Raw genomic sequence first — 24232 nt, 5'->3', positions numbered from 1 at the left:
TTATTATTTGGTAATTTTATTACAGAAACTTGATCAAAGGTGTGAGGATGCCATATCTGGTACTTAATCCATTTTAATGACAGTCTTGTAGAGTTCAGTGTGGATTTTATCTAAATCAGAAGAAATCATCTGGGCACCAATTACCAAGTTCTGGGACATTCTTGACATAAAATCAATGTTCCAAAAGAGACAAAAGATTGAGAAAGTAAATTAACACTTTTCCCTGAGAAGAAAACAGTCATCAATTTGCTTCTTAATGGAAGTGTTTGGCACTTATAGACTTATTACTTTTCATAATTTATTTTGTATTTGCTTTATGTCCACATCAACAGCTCAAGTCATCAGTCAATTTTCCAGCATTGTGGTGCAGGAAATCACGGAGGTACAACATTGCTCCACAGAATTTAATACACTGACTGTAACTGTTTTCACTGAAATAGAGTACTGATGAAAAAAGTTAAACTTCTAATAACTGGTTGAAGACAAATTTCCCATTGGTATCCCCACACCACTTGAATAGTTGTATTAAATTTTGTCAAAGAATTGGCTAACAAGTTGGAGATTAAGCTCTTTAAGAGCAATGGAAAACTTGTTTTAGAAACTAGAAAAATAACAGTAATTATAAAATAAGTATTTTTATTATATAAGTTTTGTATATTATTTGATGTTACAAATAGTATTTTGTAGTACATGCTCAAACATTTTACTTCAGGTATACCAAGACATTCCATCAATGTTTCATGAGTATCGGTTGAAGTGTTTCAAAAATTTGAAAGGGACAGATATCTATTCAGGCTCAAACATTGGAGCTTCAGTTGAGAACTTGACCTTGGGCTAGTGTGCTCTGCAAGTTGCTTTGATGTGTTGAATATTCAACTGATAGGTTTGACCTTTAGCGGTGACCTTGACCTTGAGCATAATGGAAAGTATTTAGTTCAGCATCTGATCTTGCGGAGTAATTAAACCTTAAAGTTTCATAAATATCCTTCAAGGAGTTATTTAGAAGACGACGGGCCAGACACAAAATTCAAGATGCAAATGTTTGAAGTTGAGACCTTGACCTTGAGCCAGCACAACTGGAACATGGGTCGATGAGATGAATATTTCTCTCAAGTTTCACAACTATATCCTTCAAATGTTTAGAAGAGGTGGACAAGACATAAAAACAGATAGATTTATCATTATAAGTCACAGACAGACTTGCAACATATATATCCCTCCATCTTAAAAGCAGGTATGTAACTTTGAAAACACATACAAATAAGGTTGTCATAATATTTGAAACATGATAAAGTTTCCCTGGTAATTACTAAATTCTTAGAAATACCAGAATTACAGACATAATGCACATTGTTATTTCTTGTAACATTATACTCCAGTATTGATCAATTCCATTAATTACTGGTATATATATAGTCTGAACTCCTACTTACATTGATATCTTAGAATACCTAGGGTTATACTATTGATTTGGGAGAACTTGCACAGCAAACTGAAATATCCCCGGAAATTATTTCATCAGTTGGACAAAACCTCATCTGAAGCCGAAGATGCAATCTGAAATTCTCAAGCTGAAAGCATTTTCCAGAAAGACCCCCATTAAATTAAGTGATTCTTTAAACACAAAACAATAAATATTACACAGATCACAGCTGAAATGGACATTTGGTTAATCATTTCTTTAAATCTTTTCTAAATATGTTATTAACCAACAAACCACCTCGACAGCCTAGTGGTAGAGCATCCGCTCCAGGGCGGGAGGTCGTGGGTTCAAATCCCGGCTGCCTCATACCAAAGACGTGAAAAATGGTACCAGTAGCACCCTTGCTTGGCGCTCAGCATTGAAAGGGAAACGGGCCTCTTCTCTCATACCCTCATGGCGATGGATTCCATCAGGAATGAGGTGTTGAGAGTGATTAATATAAGTTGTAAGACTTCCTTCACAATCGACCTAAAATAAATTATGTATAAACTAAACCATTGTTTTGGTCCTCTTAAAAACCCCTGCACTTCTTACTTCACTTTCCATACTGAACAGACACAAACTATATAGTTTCTAGTGATATAAACATAACATATATGATAATAATAGGCTAATATATAGAAAATATTAATTTACTTCAGAAAGTATACAAGGGTTACTGCCCTTGTCTATCATTTAGTGTGCCAAGTCTAACTTGCAATACATGAGAAACTAGAATTGTGTCCATTGGACACGGATGCCCCCACATGATACTGTGCCATCCTCTAAATAGCCAAGTTTTTAGTACAGACTGATGATCATCACATTAAGAATGAATGTTCAACTAAAAGTTTGAAGCAAGTTGAATTCAGATAAGCACACTTGAATCCATTCCTTCAACTAGAATTGTGTCCATTGGACACAAATACTTGTCTCCCATATACTGTGCTCTAAATAGCAAACTTTTTAGAAAAGACCATCTTCACATGAGGGATTTTTCTCTATATTCTATAAAGCAAAACTGTCAAAGGGCCATAACTGAGGTAACAACAGCAACGCAATTACGAACATGCACCCTGCACATCGTATCGTCTAGATGTGGTAGACATCTGTGTCAAGTTTCTTCAAGATGTTCAAGAGTTACAGAGTGATGACATCTGGCCTCTAAGTGTGACCTTGACCTTGAAGCGAGACATCTAGAACATGCACTCTGCAAATCATCTTGATGTGGTGAACATATGTGCCAAGTTTCTAAACAATCCTTCAAGTAATTCAAGAGTTACAGAGCGGACCAAAACACACTCACATGACTATTGAACCCCAAGTGTGACCTTGAAGCGAGCCATCCAGAACATGCACTCTGCAGGTCGTCCCTATGTGGTGAACATTTGTGTCAAGTTTCTTTGAAATCCTTCAAGGTGTTCAAGAGTTACAGAGCAGACACGTAATTGCTAACGGATGGAGATGGACACCGGGGGTATAACATAATACGTCCCTTCGGGTGTATAAAAATAGTCACAGAAACAATTCCTTAATGGTCATCTGCATATTAAACTTGTCTGAAACAAATCAGGCTAATAGTGTGGAAGGAGTTGGACACACAAGATAATATATAGCAAAATATCAATTAGCAAAATGGCTGAGCACCACACAAACTGCTCCACCGAGCTACTAACAAGTGAGCGAGTGAGTGAGTACTCAAGTCATCTATGTTCGAGTGAGTGGCGTACCTTACTTTTTGATCTTTTATTACCTTTTTCTAAAGACGGAGCAGATACTCGCATCTAAATCCACATCTTGTGGTAAAACTGTAAGGAACTATAATTAATTGTGATATTGCCGACAGCATTAAATGAAGCAGTTGCAAAATTTTTCAATTCTTACTCTTTTACTAGTATGCCAGTTTACTACCATAATTTTGTGAACCACTGCCTTTTTTAGAAAGACTGTTAAGGTTCTCATGTAACAAACACAAAATTATACAAATGATCCAAAATAATTGTGGGAATTTTGCCTTTATGCTCAATCAAACTAGCTTTTTTCCTAGTGAAGGAGTTCTTATCTTCCAGTCATCACTTCACACTGACAGGTCATGTTTAAGCAATATGCGTTTTTATGATTACAGTAGGGAAAAGCCGCTTACCATATTCACTCTGCATAATTATTCTAATATTATCTTATGTGCAATTTTATTAGGCGGAAATGAGGTTATACAGAATTTTATAGATCCCCTGCACACTTTGCTTTGTTTTATGGGAATATTTAATTTAATTCTTCCTAAGGAATCTTAATAAATTGTAATGAAATAAAATATTAGTATGATTTACTCAACTTGACTACTGCCCATCCATAGTCATTTTGTTAATGTAAAGCTCACCCTACAATTTAGCTTTTGACCTGAAAGAGGACCATGACAGATCTATAAAAGTAAGAAGCTGTCATTTTAAAGGGCCGCTAAATGCAATTAAGAGAACATTCTAATACACCTGAGAGTCCTGAACCATGCCGTTTCTGGGCAAGTATTGTGAAGATTCTATCTATCTATCTGCCGTTGACGTCAAACAGCTTGTGGGATCGTAGACGTTTCATCCAGTGACTTGTGAAAAGAAGTCATTTAAAGTAAAATGCTGAAGAAGAATGATGAATGCTTGGGCATCCACTAATTTTATATACAACTAAAGTGCTATCACTGAAAGCAAAAAATACTCTAAGAGGCTGCTAAAATGTTATAATCATGACCTTTGACCTTCAAGTGTGAACTTGTCCTTGGATATTTATAGTGATCTGATGCACTCTGCATTCTGCATGTCCTCTTGATGTCAGGTTGAAATTAATGCTAGTTTTATGAAAATCCTTCTAGTGGTTAAAAAGATATTGAGTGGGCATAGATTTCAGCCATCTGAACCTTGACCTCTAAGGGTGACCTTTACCTTGACACTAGTGACCTTGGCTGTTTGGTCTGCCTTTGGTCTTAATAAGGTAAATAACAGTTACTCAGGTGCTAGTTTATGAAAATCTTCCAAGCAGTTTAGAATAAGATAATATGAAGTGGCCACAAACTTGAGCTATACGACCTTTGACCTCCAAGTGTGAACTTGATGTTGGTTCTAGTGACCTGGGTTGTGCACTCTGCACATTTGTCTTGAAGAGGTCAGTAACTCATGCCAGTTTTAAGAAAATCTTCCCAGAACCTGAAGATATGGAACAAACAAAAAGGACAGACTGACGATCCAACAGACAAATTGTGCAACTCCATTAAATCCCCCATATACTTTGTACCTAGGGGTAATTATAATAATAATCATCCTGAACCCTAATGGTTCAGAATAGCTAACAAAAAGAGCAAAGATTCTTTCATCATTTTATTTTTTTTGAAATACTATGGTAAACACAGATATTTCACTAACAATAAGTGCACTGTTTAATAAAAACAGTAATATTCTGACATGCACCAAGTCGACTGTCAGAAAGAAAATGCATGCATACTTTAAATACTGTGAATTTCAATGACACTGCATAATTTTAAAAGGTAATTTTAAATGGTAACTTCACCAATTGAACCAAATAAATCTCCTGATATTAAAACATGGAGAAAATATTTATTACCACAAAGAATAAATCAATGGTAAAACAATAAATAATAGGAATTTCTCTCAAGATCCAAGTTTGTACGACATAAAACTACTCCATATTTATCAGCTTCATTTTTACATACTGTAAAATTATTTAACAATGAGGACATAAAATTTCATGGTTAAACACTATTTTATGGGGACATAAATTTGTATAAATTTCAAATTTTACTGATACTGCATGGTATACAGGGTGGCCAACCAACGAGACTTTTGGATATCATTTACACACGGACAAAATGTCTCGATTCAAGTAGCATTTTGCCTACCGTTATATTTTTTTCAACTTTCATAAAGATTGGGTCACAAATACGGTCTCTCGAGAGTTCACAAGCTATAGCTTCCTTTAATCTGACCTACTGAATTAGTTTTTGACCACACATGAACCGGTTTCAAACTTGACCTAGAGAGCATCAAGACTAACATTCTGACCAACTTTCATAAAGATTGGGTCACAAATGTGGCCTCTAGAGTGTTCACAAGGCAAATGTTGATGCACAACACACGCCGACGGATGCCGGACAATGACCGGTCACAATATCTCACCTTGAGCACTTTGTGCTCTGGTGAGCTAAAAATGTTACCTGAATTGATGGGGACGTTTTCTCAATGTGTACAATATGCAACAGTCAAGTGGGTTGGCCAGCCAGCGTATAAAGACTACATATTTCCTGTGTAAAATGTGAAGGGTTATATATCATTGACCTGATTGCCACAAGTTCAAAACTTTCTTTATATATGACCGCTCCTTTTCAAAATACACTGGTGACTATGAGCCCCAGTATTTCAAAAACAGATACTGGCCAATAAAAAGACCAACAGAATTTGTTGAGAAATCAAATAAGACTCCAAGGTACTACCACTAAGTCCATGGCTAGATGGTCATTTTCATTAATTCTGAAAACATTTCATATGTACATTTAAAGCCTCTAAAATAGCATATTTAATAGCTGAACCATTCATATGTTTGGAGAAAAGGGCAATAAAAATATTAATTAAGAAACAACCTGCCGGTCAGTTACTAATATAATCCACTCATCTATGAGGTATATGACAGAACAACCATAGGGATGGGAGCCAGTCCACACCAACACAATCAACTTGAATTATGCTTAAATAAATAAGTACATATATATTGGGATTCCTAGCTAGTTTTTTTTTACTGAAACTGGAAAATGAAATAATTACTAAGTCTAAGGGCTATAACTCTGCTTGGAACCAAAGTAAAACTTGATCGGAAGATCAATATCTGACGCACAAATACATCAAAAATAAGTTCAGTATTTACTACCCAATGACAGACGGACGAACATACATGACAGTCAGATGATAAGTATATTGTTTTAATGGGCATGTAATAACTTTGAGGAACTGTCTAAAGCATGGCCGGCAGTATATTAATAAATTTCTTTGAAAATCATACCCACAATTCAAATAAATGATTTTATGGTACAATTATTAAACTGTGTTTATGCATTTTAATATTCATTCTCACAACTCAAAATAATTATTAACCATCAAATGACCTCTATATGACAAAAGGGACACTAGAAAATAAATGACATAGCCCTTGCCAAAACACAATGGTCAGATGGCGAAACACAGAGGTCAACTAGTGTGACAGATGTATGCAAAGTCAAGATATTCGAAGGCTGGACCACAAATTTTAAATAAAACTAACAACATCATTTTCTAAAACTGACAGTCTAAACTCATTTTTTGCAGTAAAATTAATGTTACAATATATTTTCTAGAAATGCTAAAATTGATTGTCAATGTTTACACAGAATTTCCATTATCCTTCATTACTTCATTAGAAGAAGCAGGCAATGCCATTGTTAGCTCTGCAAGATTTGTGAATCATGGTAAACTGAGTAAAGATGGAATGAGTAAGACAAAGTAAAGATGGAATGATAAAGACAAACAGGTTGTTTGTTTATCTTGTTTGTAATATCATAATTAACCTCTCATAATATCCTATATAGGTAATACATAGAGATACTGGATATCTTGTACAACTACAGAAGTCAAAAGGGAAAACAATAAAAGATGGAGGAGGCAACATTCCTTGAATACTTTTTCATTGTTTCATGGTATGGCTCAGGCGGTCCTTTTTAATTCCATCTGACCGGGCATGTCAAACAAGCAAATAATAATGTTTTTGTTTGATTTTATGATGATTTAATAAAAGGTCAGTTTTCAGTTTTGTTTGACATCTGATTCAGTGTTCTTATGGTTTTTACAAAACAACAAATTTTGCTGCACAACTCCCCGCAAGACCTCCCCCACACCCCCTCATGTCCCACTTATCCCCACCATGTAACAGAAGTGAGGCCGAATCAATACTGGAATAACCTTTTTGTTTGGTTCAGCACACAGCCTAAGTTTGCAACTAAAATTCTATATCACAGTCAATTTGTCCACAAAAAGGAGTCTTTTTTTATTTATTTTTAGGGGATTAAGTTTCATTTATATTACCTTTATCATGTATTACAGCAATATAACTTATTAATATCACTGAACAATCTGCTAATCTAGTGAAAACCAGCTTATTCAAGATTACATATTTAATGTAAACTTTAAATGATTCGTTGCACTTGTAAATGAGGGTGTGTTATTACAAGGAAATAATAAAACGGTCTTGATCTGCAAGGTAATTTGACATTCTGTAAAATCTATATTTTACAACATGTGACATTTCATTCTAATCCAGGTATTTTTGAATTCTTTACCTGTATTGTGATCATCAATACATAAACAGGACTCTTTCAAGTTTATACCGGCATTGCATAACAACTCACCACAAAAATGACAAATCACATGATATTTTAACTTCACAAAGACTGGGATTGAAAAATAAAGGAAAAAAAAGCTTACTTTGTCCAAAGCCTGCTGGCTGCCGTCTCTTTGATCTCCGTAAAGATGAGCGAGCAAATGTCACCCTGTCGCCCAGCGGGGATGCCATTGTCATCCAATTTTCACCCAGCTAAAACTTACTGTAATACGTTTTATGTTGTCATTATCACAACGAAAATAAGATATCGCTCCAACCATGCATAAATTAATCACAATTTGTAAAGGAAGAGTAAACTGATCAACACAACACAATGATTTAAATCTTAAAAGTCAAGCCTGTGAATAAATGTCACTAAAAAATCATTTCAACACTAGTTAAACAGTCCCAATTCCGCAGATCACAATTTTATCCAATGACAAATTTAAAAATTTAATAAAGAATTATGAGTACAAAGTCTTAAGATAATGAAAGCCTACACCTGTAAACTGAGCCAGAATAATGAATATGTCCATGAATATTAATGGATGATAAACACAAGTATAGGAACCACTGGGTCGTGAAAAGCCAACTTTTCAACACATGTGCTCCTATTTTCTAGTAAGCCAATTAACCCACTTTCGGTGAACAGTTAATTCTCTTTCAACACTTCAAATTGATTAAATTCTTTTGTCAATTTTCAGTCATTTAAAATTCTATGGACAAAATTGTTTTGTATCATTTAACAAAAACTGATTCCACTTTGCACACTGAACAGTAGCCTATCAAATCACCTCTTCACAATAGTTTACTGGGCGGCTGCAATAAATCTCTCCTCTATAACATTTACTGTTATAATATACACAGTCATGAAAAGTGTAAATTTCTCCACTTGCATGTACTGTAACACAAGACAATTATATCAAATAACCTGTTATCTTGACACACTTGTCAACAGCTATGCCTTTCTCACTTCTTTACAAATGAATGACCACTTGCTGTCACCAGAAGACAAGATTTTTTTTCTGGGTCAAGACAGAATATGTATGTAAATTACTGCAATTGAATAGTGTTACCTAATGAAGCTACAGATATCATTATCCTCTTTGTTTTTTCCTGACATTTATACTTGTATAAATATCAGACTTCCTGACATTTAAGTGCAAAATGGTTCAGGCAAAACCTTTACAGCCAAAAACCAAACACTTGGAAAATTTTGAAAACAGCTACACAACAAAAGAAGACAAATTGATTCTTGAGATATTGTCCAGCACGAAATCGAGATCTTTAGGAAATGTAAAGTTGTTTTGTTTTTTTTTGTTCACAGGATTGATGAAGCTGGAATGCAGTAATTTAGTGTATGGTGTTATAATACATAAAATTTTCAGATATTCTTTATTTCTAATAGATCTAAGACATACTAACTTTGTCTTTTTTTATGGCGATTCTCTGAATCCCGCCAGGCATTAATTCAGGCAAGGTCTGGCACCTGGGCCACCAACCTTCTGTAAGCCAGCTGAATCGATCCTCACATGAAATATTCTACATACAAATGGTGGTTACAAACAGGCCAAGAGATTACTATATGGCTACAGAGGCCCCCCTACAGACCCCACTCCCCTTTTTTAGAAAATGTGCCTCAAAATGCAGGATTGTGGTGCATGCAGTTTTACTTTAAAATATTTTTATCCTAGCTCTTATCAAATCACAAAATCTCTAAAAATGCCTAAGGTTGAAATCATGAAAGAGAAAAACTTCAATTAACTGTGCTAGGGAAATACATGATAACATACAAGTATGCATACATCTTGTATTTTTTCTCTTTGCTCTCTATAAACCTAAAGTACATTATTTCTTCTTAAGATATCATTAATTCAACAGATATCGAGACCTTGAAATCTGTACAATTTTTGCCCTTTTTCAAAACAGAGTAAAAATGACAGGTTGCCCCCCTTTGAAAGGTACAATATAAGCAATCACAAGTTACTTCCCTTACTTGTACTACTAATTCTGATAATTATGTAGTAACACTATAAATTATGATACATGCATAAACAGTTACTTAGTCATATTCTGCACATTTCATTCTTAACCTTTAGCCTGCTGGCGGCAAGTGATTCTGCCTTTGCGACAAGTGCAGACCAAGATCAGCCTGCATGGTCTGCACTGTTCGCTATTCAGTCAGTAAATTTTCAGTGAACATCCCTTCAAATAACAAATGGTATTGCCCAAACTGAATGACGGACCAGTCCATTTTAGAAATTTAGCAGGCTAAAGGTTAAAGGGATACACAGGCGGAATAATGGACAAAAATTAAAAATTCTTTCATTTATTGTAGAAACTTTATTTCTCACGTTTTAGTGGAAAAGATCGGTACTGTCTTACTTTGATGGCATAGGTTTTGCTAACCTGACCTACACATGCCAGCTGGTAGTAGTGATTCAACTGAAATCTATTTAAAAAGTCAATATTCCATATTTGAGCCGTGCCATGAGAAAACCAACATAGTGGGTTTGCGACCAGCATGGATCCAGACCAGCCTGCGCATCCGCGCAGTCTGGTCAGGATCCATGCTGTTCGCTTTTAAAGCCTATTGGAATTGGAGAAACTGTTAGCGAACAGCATGGATCCTGACCAGACTGCGCGGATGCGCAGGCTGGTCTGGATCCATGCTGGTCGCAAACCCACTATGTTGGTTTTCTCATGGTGTGGCTCATTTGTTTTTTTTAATGTTCTCATTTGTACTGCAGACGAGGTGAGATAATTTGAATCTGGTGGTCAGATTCCGGTCTGGATAATTTGTCACATGTTTCCGGGACTTCTCATGTATAGTCATATGGTAACCACTGCAGGAAGATTAAATTTGATTAGGGGACAAAATCTGTTTTAGGAACAACTCGTCCTGCAGGACTAGTGACTTACACTTGTTACTCATCCTGTTATTTTTTTGCAGGCAAAATTTACAGATGTACAGTGTATTGAATATGATGAAACCGATGCACTGAATGCTTTACACCATACACATCAGAACAACACATGGGCACCTGCAAAGTACTGACTAGCTTCCTGTTTCAATTTGGATGCATGATAACATGGAATAATTGCATTATTACTTCAGTCAGGATTGTCTGTTGAACTGGTACGTTCACTGCAATTCATTTCTACTGAAAAAAAAAATGCTCTTGTCCTGCTTGACAATACAAGAATTTTAGTACCCTGTCAATAAAACAGTCTTTTTCTGTTGTTTTTTTTTTTTTTTTGTTTAAGTAAAATAAATCATGGAAATATGTCTTGAATTTTTTTTTTTGAATACCCCAAAGAGAAGGGAGTTAACTTTGTAGAAACTTATAACTATTTGGTCTGTAGAGTTACGTTTCTTTTCTTTCACATTTTGAAAGTGAATATGAACAATGGTGCATTATCTCCCCTTGGAAGACAGAACAAGCTAACACCAGTTGCTTCCCTTTTACAACATGTATAAAACAATGATCAGGAAAATTTATGTATTTCCATGAAATAAATATTACATATCTGCTCAGTTTTGTATACATTGTCTAAATTGTCTATGTATATTGTAAAGTCTTGTACACAATGTAAATTTAATAAACAAGTGTTTAAAAGTTAAACAAAGATGAAACATACTAGTGACCAATGTCATTTTAATTTAATGATATTTTCCGAAATAATTCAGGGGAAACCTGGACCCAGTTGTTCGAAACTTAAAATGACAATTAAGTGAACAGTCGTTATATCTTAACATTCTGGAAGAAATAGAAAAACAAATGTATAAGTTAAGGATTATGAACACTATTATGTCCTTACAGTAAATCAAAACATCATACTGCAGTTTCTCACCAAGACTAATATTTTCACTCAAACTTTTACTGACGGTAGGTATAACAGCAGGTTAAAATTTTGAACAACTGGGCCCAGTTCTTTACAAATCCCTGGCAATTTTCTCTTATATATCAGAAATGTTTCAAAATCCAAATCAAAATCCAAATGTACATGGATATCTTGTGGAAAATAGGTCTACGACGGAGTGAAAATCTAGAAACAGTAACAAAATTGTTCTGAAGTAGCTGAATTTTATATGAAACAAAGAACAATTTCTTTTATTGGTATATAGCCTGAACAAAGGTCATTTGCTAAGTAATAATTATGTGAGGTTTGGTAACTCTAACTAGAATAATTTTTGAATTATCAGCATTTTTAATTTCAGACAGACAGACAAACCCACAGACACATGCACCGATGGGAGGACAAACAGCCAGGACAACACAAATTTTATCTCCCTTCGTCTTCGGTGGGGGATAATAGTAACAACAAGAGCTGTCCATAAGACAGCGCAGTCACCTTTTCTCAGTGATTGACTCTGAATTAGAGCTTTGTCAGTAAAAAAATTCCAAGTTAAAACGGGACATAACTCTGTCAAAATTCAAATCAGAGTTATGGGAATTGTGTCTCCTGGTGTAGACTTTGATAGTAAATAACTATGTTGAGTTTCAAGTCAAAAGCTTTAATAATAACAGAGATATTTGACTTTATCAAAAATTTTAACAAAAAATTCTAAGTTAAAAAGGGGCACAATTCTGTCAAAATTCAAATCAGAGTTATGTGGATTGTTTCTCCTGGTGTAGACTTTGACAGTAAATAACTATTTTAAGTTTCAAGTCAATAGCTTTGATAGTAACAGAGATATTTGACTTTATCAAAAACTTTAACCAACGGCGACGCTGATGCCACGGCGAGTGCAATAGCTCTTCATTTTCTTCAAAAAGTCGAGCTAAAAACTGACTGTGTTGCCTGAATAAAATAATATTACCATTGTAATATATCTCATTTTGCTGCCTCTACTCAACCCCCCCATACAAAATAACTCTTTATTTAAATACACCGTGTGTATTTTTATAACCATTTCTCGGTATTAAGGAGGTAGGATACCTTGTTACAAGGGTAAATTCAAATTAGTTGAACCTTAGCATGTTTTGTATTTCGTGTAATATGAAGTTTTAACTGCTACAATCTCAATTTCATTTGTTTCTGTCCCTTCAAGTTCAATTTTTATCCAGGTTTGAAGAACATGACTCTCCAAAGGTATTTCATATTGAAAGAAGAAGGAAAATACGGATATTTAACACTTTTCAGTGTATTTTAGTTTCATTGATATCTGTAGAAGTCTGCATAATTGATCATTTTACTGGTATGCATGTTATCTTTCTAATATAAGCTTAAAATGTATATGTCGCGGGGCTCGTGTTTCCATGGTAACGCATTTTCTCTCATTTTTAAACAACTATGTATAAAAATAGGGGTTTTCGATGGCTTCTGTGCCATTCTGTTAATGACCAACATGAAATATTTGGGTAATATTATTAGCAAAATACCAAGCACTGGTACCCTATTTTTCTTAAAATTTTAAAGTAACCATGGCAACAGAGATGTTTAAAATAGTTTATATCTTGCTGTTTGTCGTAATTTCTTAAAAAAAAGTATTGAATAAGATTATCTTTCTAGTTCATGTAGCTTTAAAACATATTATTTCTAACGTAGGTTACATTTTCGTGTTATTTGCATTTATTAAAACAAATTTCACAGCTTGGAATACGTACAGCATTACCCCTCGTCTGCCATTTTCATGGAAAAATCGTTCAGCGTGCTGCTATTATTCTCATGGATATTGTTGAAATAAAAATAAAAAGCCGAAGCTGTGTTTCTTAAATAGACCAGTGTCAACGCTTTTGAATTTTACATTTAGATACATAGGCCACGGGCTTTGTTTCCATGGTAACATCAATTCAATTCAAGAAACCACAATTTTCTACTGAAATTTGAACAATTTTAGATCTTAGTTTTAGTATGTAAGTAACAAATTATCAATGGAACCTGAAAAATAGGTATTACAAATCAAACTGCTAGACTTTTTATTTGAAAATGGCCGTAACAAGTAACCTTTCACACAACTATATTCCAAATAACATTGGTTGCCATCATCCATTTTCTTACATTCCGCATAACATTTCAATATAACTACATAAAAGAAGCAAAATATGTAATAGTTATAGTATGTGTGAGAGTGTGTTACCAGGATATATCAGAGCTAGGGGTACATCGAGGGTGTTTTTCTCTGCACATATCTGTCTCGGCCTACCGGCCTCGACGATATGTGCAGACAAAAATACCCTCGATGTACCCCTAGCTCTGATATATTCTGGTAACACACGAGCATTACATATTATAACTGTTTTATCGCATAGTTTATCATTAAAATTTATATATTATTTTCATTTAAATTTGTTTATTATTATTTCTACTCTTTTGATTCCCTTTCTGCGCCTCGCTGACTGAAACACTAAAACTTCTGTTTTTGAAAAAATTGTTCCCCAGATAAAAGTATCCAACAGATTTCTGCATTGGTTTTAAATCTTTGCATTTCATTGGTTGTTTTGTTTGTAAAAAAATTCAAAGAAAAGAAACATTTGTGAAATCTCAGAATTTCATATATTTCATGTATTTCTGAATTTGGCAATAACTATCAAGTTTTTGAAATACAGTCGAATATCGTTACCTCGATATCGGTTAGCTCGATACTCCGGTTAGCACGATGTGTTTTAGTCGGTCCCGATTTTTCTCTATATATTTTAATGTTATTATTTATCATTACCTCGATATGATTAGCTCGATATTTTGTTTAGCTCGATGGGATTTTTCGGTCCCTTCAACTTACCTGTACTGTTTTTACACCTGTTTTCGTCGATATCACAGCTTGTCAAAAAATATCCATGTTTTTTGTAAGGTGTGAAAATCAACCTATTGTTGTCCGGCATGTATTAATTATAGTCAGTTAGCTTGTGTGTTTGTTTTGTTTGTTATTTAATCTTAAATCCAATTTAAATGTCAGCAAGTTTGCATTTAATTCCCAGTAATTAGTCTTTTAAAACAGCGTGCAAGCGGGCAAGCTGTCTTCCAATATAACAATTAATTTGGACGAACTGTTTACTGTTTGACGGAGTAAAAATCTGCCATTTAGGATTGAGTAACAATATACGTATTTAACTAGAAAATTGTTGTTATCGAAGCACAGTCAAAATGATTACTCAACCAGACACATTACCGCTGCATTCAGACTTGTTTAGGGAAGGCCCCGGTAACAACCCGGGGGATACCTAGCAACTCTACCAACCATGTTGTCAATGGGGACGGACGCGGTAACCAATCGAATTCAGATGTTTTATTTGTCAATAAAATTAAGGTCGTATTTTCGTTTTATATTATTTTTTCCCCTTCTAAACACTGCAAGAAGCATGGGATGTAATGACAATATAGACGTCCTACACAGACACAAAATGTAGTCTCAGACAGTCGATATCGTTACGTCGAACTTCGGTTACGTCGATGCAATTTTTGCAGTCCCTTGAATATCGAGGTAACGGTATTTGACTGTATTCTAGTTTATTTATTCTTTTACTTTATAAATTTAGATGTTTGTGACAATTCTTTGTCTGTGAACTGTAAATTGGAGCTAAAATCATCTTTTCTTTGAAAGGAAAAAATTATACTCCCTCGATAGGACCTCAATAGAGAAAAAGTGTTGCGATATATATCGGAACAGTTTTACTGTGCTGATATATATCGCAAAAGTTTTTTTCTAATGAAACTGTATAGAGATTTCTGTGTTGATATATCATATCGTAACAGTTTTGTAAAATATCAGCACAGATTTTGTAGTATTAATGTGTGTTACCACGTTTAACCCTTAGCGTGCTGGCGGCAAGTGTCTATGCCTTTGCGACCAGTGCAGACAAAGATCAGCCTGCACATCCGTGCAGTCTGATCATAGTCTGCACTGTTCACTATTTAGTCTGTAAATTTTCAGTGAACACCCCTTTTAACAGTTAATGGTTCTGTCCAAATTGGAACATGGACAAGTTCATTATAGAAATTTAGCAGGGTAAGGGTTAACATACTGCAAAGATCAAAGGAAAACTGCCGCACTATGCAATAATGATTATTATTCAGAGTAAAAGACTCAAAAAATATTTCAGCAAATAATGGTTATTAGAAAATAGTTAAAATAAAGAAAATGTACAGAATTACGTACTTTCAAGATAAAAGCTATAACTGACACGTAACGTCATGACGTCATTTTAAGGCAACATTGTTTTGAAGCGTTTCTGCAGCAATTTATTCATTATTTCTGCATTATTAAACCATAAAGCATCAGATCGAAGACAAGTTCATGATTTGTTTTCAGAAGAATGAATATACAAACACATTTAGTTTGTCGTTAACGTCGTCGTAAATCGTCATGTTAGCTTCTGGTTGGACATGCGCACATACAAATATGAAGGTAATCTACCTCCTTAAACTAACAGAAAAGGTTTGGTGCTCTCTAAACCCTGATAAAGAAATACATATTTATTGAAATATTGAAATACAGGTATAACATTTCTTCCTTAATTATTTTTATAGAAGTCTTCAGACATAAGTAAATTATGGCTATGTTATCAATATAGGAAGTAAATTCCATAACCAAATAAGGTTGTAAAACCTAAGTCTTCTTACAACCAGGAAGTACTTGTCTTATAAATCTAGTTCATACATAATACAATACCGTCAACTTCATAATTTCTCTCTACTTTTTTCATCCTAGTAAAAATTTTTGATTTTACCATAGAAAGTTTTCAAGAAAGAGGATAATAAGTGGTCATACTGACTATACAGGAAACATAACTCTTGTTAGTTTTTTAACTCTGGTCATATCAAAATGATTGTTCAAATCACAGAACAATTCACATCAGAGGATAAGGAAGTCAATAAAATTTATTTATTGTTCTAAAGTAACATTTATGTTTCAAGTGGCACAAACTTTGAGAATTGTGAAATAATAAAATAAATATACTGCAATAATAAGGACAAAGATAAATAGCAGTGACCAGGAATAGTTGGGCCACAGGCTTGCAGATGGTTTAGGAGAGTCTCATGTACTAGTAAGCTGGGGACACTGTCTTTAAAATTGACATTTCAACTTTGGCCCATATTGGGGCACCAGATTTTGTTTCAGAACACTACAATTACTTTTTACATTAGTTGCGGAGTAAATTCTATAGAATAAGTTTGAAGTATCACCCTAAATATTGCCCTACAGCAAGATAAATAGATATTTAAATACATATCTATACATGCTGTGTATGCTTCAACTACCTCATAAAAGCAGGTGTTACATTATGGAATCTGATATCAAAATAGTTGTCAGATTACTCAATTAAATATAATGCTCTCACATCTTTTTTATTATAACCTTAAATTTATTTGGTTTCAGATTATTTTAAGCGAGTACTGAGATACTAGCTTACATACAAAACCTTCTAAGTCGAAAAAAGGCCATAATTTTGTAAAAAAGAACATACGGACATGTCCAATAACTACTATTCTTTGAATAATCGAGATAAAAATTACATAAGTGACAATATTGTATGGATTTTCTGTCTGTCTGACAGTACATTGGATATAAATTTACTCAGAGCAGATTCTGACAATGCACTGGCTACACACTGGCAATATACCCATCTTAGCAATTTTCACAGCAAAACAAATATTACAAGACACCTTATCAAAATGGCCGAGTAGGTATTGCATTTTTCCCTCCAAAACTATTTTCAGTCAGTAGTTTTCCAGCATTGATGGGCACATAGTAAAGGTACTCTTTCATCATTTTACAGTTATTTGTTTTCATTGTAACACAGATTCTGTCCGCAACAAGTATTTGTGCTAAACAGATACAGAAAATTTAAAAGGCATGTATTTTTGCTACCCTGTAAAATTAAACTTGCAAATTTACCATAATCTTGGTCAAATTTCCTTTGGTTTCAGTATTATATTATTGATAACTGAAATATTGCAAATCTTAATTTGTATTAAAATTGACTCACATGCAAATGAAGGTTTTAAGTCACATTAATATTCATATTAAAGATAAATAGAAAAAAATATATACTGACACTAAACTGGAAACAAACTTCCCATACACTGACAATGCTATGACAATACAATGGTAATAAAGACAATTTTTCTTGGGGGAAATAAATAAGGTTAGTAACACTGCGTAGCAAGCGATATATTGGGATACTAGTCCATCTTAAGCTCAGTAGGTAGAGCGTCGACCTACGGATCACGGGGTCGTGAGTTCGATTTTGGGGCGGGACTTATGTTCTCCGTGATTATTTGATAAATGACATTGTGTCTGAAATCATTAGTCCTCCACCTCTGATTCATGTGGGGAAGTTGGCACACTAATGTATAAGTGCTCATAACTTTGTACTGCATAAAGGAATTAGTTAAAACTTTAATTAATGATTCCAGTTTGCTAAAGTGTTTCTCTTGTCCATGTAAGAGAGCCTGGCATGTTGTGACTGACTATACACTGACAATACAATGAAAACACACTGGCAATATGCCAGTGTGTTGTCAGAAAAATATTTTCAGTTGACTGGCTGTGCACTGACAATACAAGGACAACAGACTGGAAAGTCCAAAAAGCCGCTTGTTGTCAGTTGTGTATCCAGTGTGTTGCCAGACTGACACTGCATACCAGTTTATTGCCAGTTTGTTGTCAGTGTTTTATTTCCAGATACCTCTACATAATTTAGCTCCTTCAAATAATTTTATATGAAAAATCAATGAAATTTTGTTAAAATAATCATTACAAACATTACTGACAAAAAACTGTACTTAAACTGCGAGCAGACTGGAAGTTAAATTATACAACTGTTTTTCAGGTCTGGAAATAAACTGACAAGTACATGGACACATGATGGTTATTCAGTGGCAACACTCTGGATCATTTATTGTCAGCTCTGGAAATAGGCTGGCAAGTATCTGGATTTAAGAGTATTATTCACTGGAAACAAACTGGCCATAAACTGACCATACACTGACAATAGGGAAGGTGGGTATTACAGAAAACATGTAAGTGCCATATGCTTATGGAATAGATATAAAAATATAAATTTGTTTTACCCGGTCATAATCAAGAACCATTCTAACCCCAACCAAACCCCCAACAAAAGGAAACAACTCTGAAACAAATCTTAAGTACAACTGCCCTATAAGACATTAGACTAATACCCATTAAGTGCATACCGGTATTTTTTTTCTGGGAATGGATGCCTCTACTAAATTTTCGCTACATGATTGTATCCATAGACATTATGCTGCTAACAAAACCCTGTAATGTATAAATGAGTGTAAAACATATCAGAGCAATATTTTGAAACAGTAACTAACATCAATCTAGGCACACCAGGTTTTATAAGTATAAATATTGATGGCTTTCATGTTTTTGCTCTTACAGCAAAAACAGATGCAGGGAGTGAATTAGCATCATTACAAGAAATACCAGAGAGAAGTATTTTGGCAACATCTAGGTGTTTATGAGTCTTTCAGAACAATTGTATATCAATTATGTCTAAAAAATCTCATAGTTACCTTTGCCTGGGAAACATACTGTCTGGGAATGGCTACTTTATATGTAATGACATGATGGTCCTCATGCAATGTGAAATGTACTGTAATCTATGCGTAGCGCTTATAAGATATGATTTTGATCAGACTGTAAAGATCCTTAACCCTTACCCTGCTAATTTCTATAATGAACTTGTCTATCTTTCAATTTAGACAGTATCATTAACTGTTAAAAAGGGTGTTTACCAAAAATATACTGACTTAATGGCGATCCGTGCAGTCTGATCATGATCTACACTGGTAGCAAAGGCAGAATAAATTGTGCCCAGCATGATAAGGGTTAAAATCAAATTACTGTACATGACAACTGCATGTGCATGACATACTTATTTCCTTATATATGTGATGAAATGTATCCAATCAACATGATCAAGCTAATTAAGATATGCCAATTACTTAAGCAATATCAATGTAATTCAGTCAAATATAGGTTACAATCCTTAACAAGAGCTGTCGGAGGACAGCAACGCTCGACTATTCAACAGCCTTGTCAATTGAATGAATACAAAAGTTGAAAAGGGGCATAATTTTGTAAATGCAAAGTAGAGTATTGAACCTCTGTACTGCATGTCATATCATGACAGTGAACAGTGTGTGAAGTTTCAATCCTTTCCAATTTGGGATACTGAGATACCAGCTTACATACAAAACTTAACAAAAAACTGCTAAGTCAAAGGGCATAATTTGTAAAAATGCCAAGTAGAGTTATGGGACCTTCACAGTGCATGTTAGATCATGACAGTGACAAGTGTGTGAAGTTCAATCCATTCTAATTAGTGATACTGAGATATCAGATTACATACAAAATTTAACCAAAAACTGCTAAGTCGAAAAAGGGGCATATTTGAAAAAAAAGAGAGTAGAGTTATGGACTTGCTTAGTGCATGTCAGATCATGATAGTGAACAAGTATGTGAAGTTTCAATCCATTCCATTAGTAAGTACTGAATACAGCTTACATACAAAACCTTAACCAAAAATTTCTAAGTCGAAAAAGGGGCATAATTTTGTAAAAAGCAATAGAGTTATGGAACCTGTGCAATGTAGATCAGTTCTCACAGTGAATAGTGTGTGAAGTTCAATCCATTCCCACAAGTGGTTACTGAGATACCACTTACATACAAAACCTTAACCAAATTTCTAATCGAAAAAGGCATAATTTGTAAAAACAAATAGGTTATGGAACTTGCAATGTAAGTCAGTTTGTCACAGTGAATAAGTGTGTGAAGTTTCAATCCATTCCCACAAGTGGTTACTGAGATACCAGCTTACATACAAAACCTTAACCAAAATCGGGACGCGGACGCGGACGCCGACGCCGACGCCGACGCATGGGCGAGTGCAATAGCTCACTATTCTATGAATAGTCGAGCTAAAAATAAGTTTATTATAAAATATTCTGACATAATTATACATCTATATGCATAAAGTACATAGTTTCCTTGCAGTCTTTATTGCCGTGACATTTTCCTTGTTCATGTATACCAATTAAAGAAGATAATTAAAACTTTCAATCTGTCATATAACAAGAGCTGTCGGAGGACAGCAACGCTCGACTATTCAACAGCCTTGTCAATTGAATGAATACAAAAGTTGAAAAAGGGGCATAATTTTGTAAAATGCAAAGTAGAGGTTTGAACCTCTGTACTGCATGTCATATCAGACAGTGAACAAGTGGTGAAGTTTCAATCCTTTCCAATTGTGGATACTGAGATACCAGCTTACATACAAAAACTTAACAAAAAACTGCTAAGTCAAAGGGGCATAATTTTGTAAAAATGCCAAGTAGAGTTATGGGACCTTCACAGTGCATGTTAGATCATGACAGTGAACAAGTGTGTGAAGTTTCAATCCATTCTAATTAGTGGATACTGAGATATCAGATACATACAAAATTTACCAAAAACTGCTAAGTCGAAAAAGGGCATAATTTGAAAAAAAAGAGAGTAAGAGTTTATGGGACTTGCTTAGTGCATGTCAGATCATGATAGTGAACAAGTATGGAAGTTTCAATCCATTCCCATTAGTAAGTACTGAGATACAGCTTACATACAAACCTTAACCAAAATTTCTAAGTCGAAAAAGGGCATAATTTTGTAAAAAAGCAAAATAGAGTTATGGAACCTGTGCAATGTAGATCAGTTCATCACAGTGAATAAGTGTGTGAAGTTTCAATCCATTCCACAAGTGGTTACTGAGATACCAGCTTACATACAAACCTTAACCAAAATTTCTAAGTCGAAAAAGGGGCATAATTTGTAAAAAACAAAATAGAGTTATGGAACCTGTGCAATGTAAGTCAGTTTGTCACAGTGAATAAGTGTGTGAAGTTTCAATCCATTCCCACAAGTGGTTACTGAGATACCAGCTTACATACAAAACCTTAACCAAAATCGGGACGCGGACGCGGACGCAGACGCCGACGCCGACGCATGGGCGAGTGCAATAGCTCACTATTCTATGAATAGTCGAGCTAATAAAACGAGATACTCTGCTGCATGTTAGTGCTTTGGCTGGCAACAGCTGATGAGATATTTTATATAAATTATGAAACATTCTAGATCAGACTTATTCATAAAATTTATCTGTGCCAGCTGATTTGTCTCTAGGGCTTTGTATAATAATATACTGTTCACAGTAACATATCTTTACATTCAAATCTTGTAAATCATGTATGTTCTGCTAAAGATATGTAATGCACATCTTTCCCTATGTTTTAATATATACTTAAAACTATTTGATAGTACACAATGATACTGTCTTTAATTATACATGTCTTGAGTGATTGTGTGTACTATTGTACTGTAACTACTGTTAATACACAAATTTAAAACTTGTTAATTTTATGTTTATGCAAATTATGTATGATAATTGTTCTTATTTTCAAATATGAATTTGGGTCTAACATATCTTTAATAATGTTCTGACAATCTGTGTAATAAGTGAGTAAGAATAATATTATCAATTTATCACTACACATAGCTTTTTTTTTCTAATTATTGTCAAAATGATTTTTTTCATGGCACAGTATTTCTGCACATTTAGCTTTCTCTTTCACAGTACAGACATTCTCCTTTGCAACACTTTCCATTGCCCTCCAGGACCATTCCATATAACCCTGTCTGCATGGTCCTTTTCTTCCAGTATTTCTCTAGTGACAACAAAATTGTCAAGTTTGTGAGACACATTATAATCAACAAGAATTGAATGTAATGAGCAGAATAATATACAAAACCGCCCATGTATCACTCATCCAAGACTGAGTACAGGACACACTGATCTGCAAGGCAACAATGACAGACAAATGCATGATGACATTGTGAAATGATCTGCAGTGCACTTTATCACCAAAAACCACAGATGCAGACAAGACGGATATGTTACTGCTATGCTGAAGGGACTTGGCCTTACCCTACAGAGATGGCACCATCTGCAACTGATGTTTCTGTACAAGGTAGTGCGAGGCAGGCATCAGCTACCTATGTCAAACACTGTCCCGGAATACACCATAAGAACTAGACAGTACAAGAACTATATTACCGGGGCAATGTAGAAATCTTCGTCAACAATAATACTAAATGTTCCAACATATTCAAGCCCTATAACAAGTTGTGTGATAGCTACATAAACTCCTTTGTAAAACAGTTTTTGACTGGCACAAACGAAAAGACAGTTAGGTGAAATCAATTTAACAGTACAACAAGACTACTTTACCAAAAGATCTGACTTTCTTCCATTAATTAATACAGGTTATTCCATATAATATGATGTTTAGTACAGCATCATGCCATGATTACTTTAAAATATCTGAACAAAAATATCAAACCTAAAAGGACCCATCCCGGTTAGCAACTGAGTTAGGCTAAATACAAGCCAATTCTAAAAAAAAATGTCTTTTTATATACACTAAATCTTTGCATAGGAACAATCACTGATCATGATCCTTAGATTTCATACATGTAGTGCTTTCTTCATACAATATCAAACTTTCTGTTTGATCTACTTTTTCCGTAACAATGATTTTTTTCTTGATTTCTCTTTAAACATAAGAAAATACCACTGATCATTCTAAAGAACTCTGGTGGTGGTAATAAGAACTTTTTTTTTAATTTTTGAAAATATCTTGATTAGCTGTTAATGGATTAAAAAAAAATGATTTTGATGGCATACTTTCTATTGTAAATTTATGTTTGGATTCATACAAGTTTGTGACCCTCAGAGACCTTTAGAATGATGTATAGTTAACATCTACAGCTGCAAATTTCATGCAAAATGATTCTAAAAAGTCAGTGGTTAAATGACATTAGATACTTAACCCTTTACTCCATAGATACTCCTTTTAACTCCTCTATACATTACTCCATAGATACTCCTTTTAAAAGTACTAGCAGAGGTTTAAACTAATGATAAAAATTGAGGGATATAATTACATAATGGCCAGATAATGTAAATATAATCTGTTACAATTAGATGGTCCTTCATAATTTGTGACTGAAGCATCATTTCCTAGTTTCAAGTACACTCAAGTTTTCAATTAAAATCCAATTAGCGCTTACCTTTTGAGTGATTCTCGAACTCTATCATCAACTCTTTCTCCTTTTTTGATTTCCTTTCAGATCCCATTCTATGACATGCATACAGATTCGTTATAAAACGAAAATAACCATTTAAATGTCAAACAAGTCGCTGTTTCAATTATTTGTGTATATTCCTACAACAGGAAGTAGTAAGAATGCTGGGATATGTGTCAAAAACAGGTCGACCGGGTTCACGAAAGGTCATGAAACATGCTATGATTGTTACCAGGCAACTAAGTCAAACAGACCAATGAAAAATGACATAA

General features: G+C 34.3%; 1 protein-coding gene and 2 long non-coding RNA genes across 5 annotated transcripts in view; 2 read left to right on the top strand and 1 right to left on the bottom strand.

The window, feature by feature from the left end:
• Positions 1-24105, bottom strand: part of LOC123529692 (SLIT-ROBO Rho GTPase-activating protein 1-like) — a 117289-nt gene extending 93184 nt beyond the window's left edge. The window contains exon 1 of one of the 3 annotated variants that reach the window (XM_053521992.1): positions 23946-24105. In XM_053521992.1, the coding sequence (XP_053377967.1) occupies positions 23946-24012 (67 nt within the window). In that variant the 5' untranslated portion in view covers positions 24013-24105. Of the gene's footprint in view, positions 1-7971; positions 8603-23705; positions 23761-23945 lie in introns of those variants that run through there. The other 2 variants (XM_053521994.1, XM_053521991.1) reach the window with 2 other exon arrangements.
• LOC123529695 (uncharacterized) lies at positions 7487-12700 on the top strand. The gene is made up of 3 exons (XR_006682195.2): positions 7487-7747; positions 10821-11006; positions 12090-12700. It is a non-coding gene; the product is annotated as an uncharacterized LOC123529695 (long non-coding RNA).
• Positions 15380-19771, top strand: LOC128547968 (uncharacterized). Its single transcript, XR_008366823.1, has 3 exons — positions 15380-17567; positions 18646-18815; positions 19221-19771. It is a non-coding gene; the product is annotated as an uncharacterized LOC128547968 (long non-coding RNA).
• Positions 24106-24232: the final 127 nt, after the last annotated feature.

The sequence above is a fragment of the Mercenaria mercenaria genome, chromosome 13, assembly GCF_021730395.1.
Source record: "Mercenaria mercenaria strain notata chromosome 13, MADL_Memer_1, whole genome shotgun sequence".
In the NCBI taxonomy this organism is placed as follows: domain Eukaryota; kingdom Metazoa; phylum Mollusca; class Bivalvia; order Venerida; family Veneridae; genus Mercenaria; species Mercenaria mercenaria.
The sequence above is the reverse complement of the archived record's forward strand: the minus strand, read 5'-3'. Positions and strand labels throughout refer to the sequence as shown.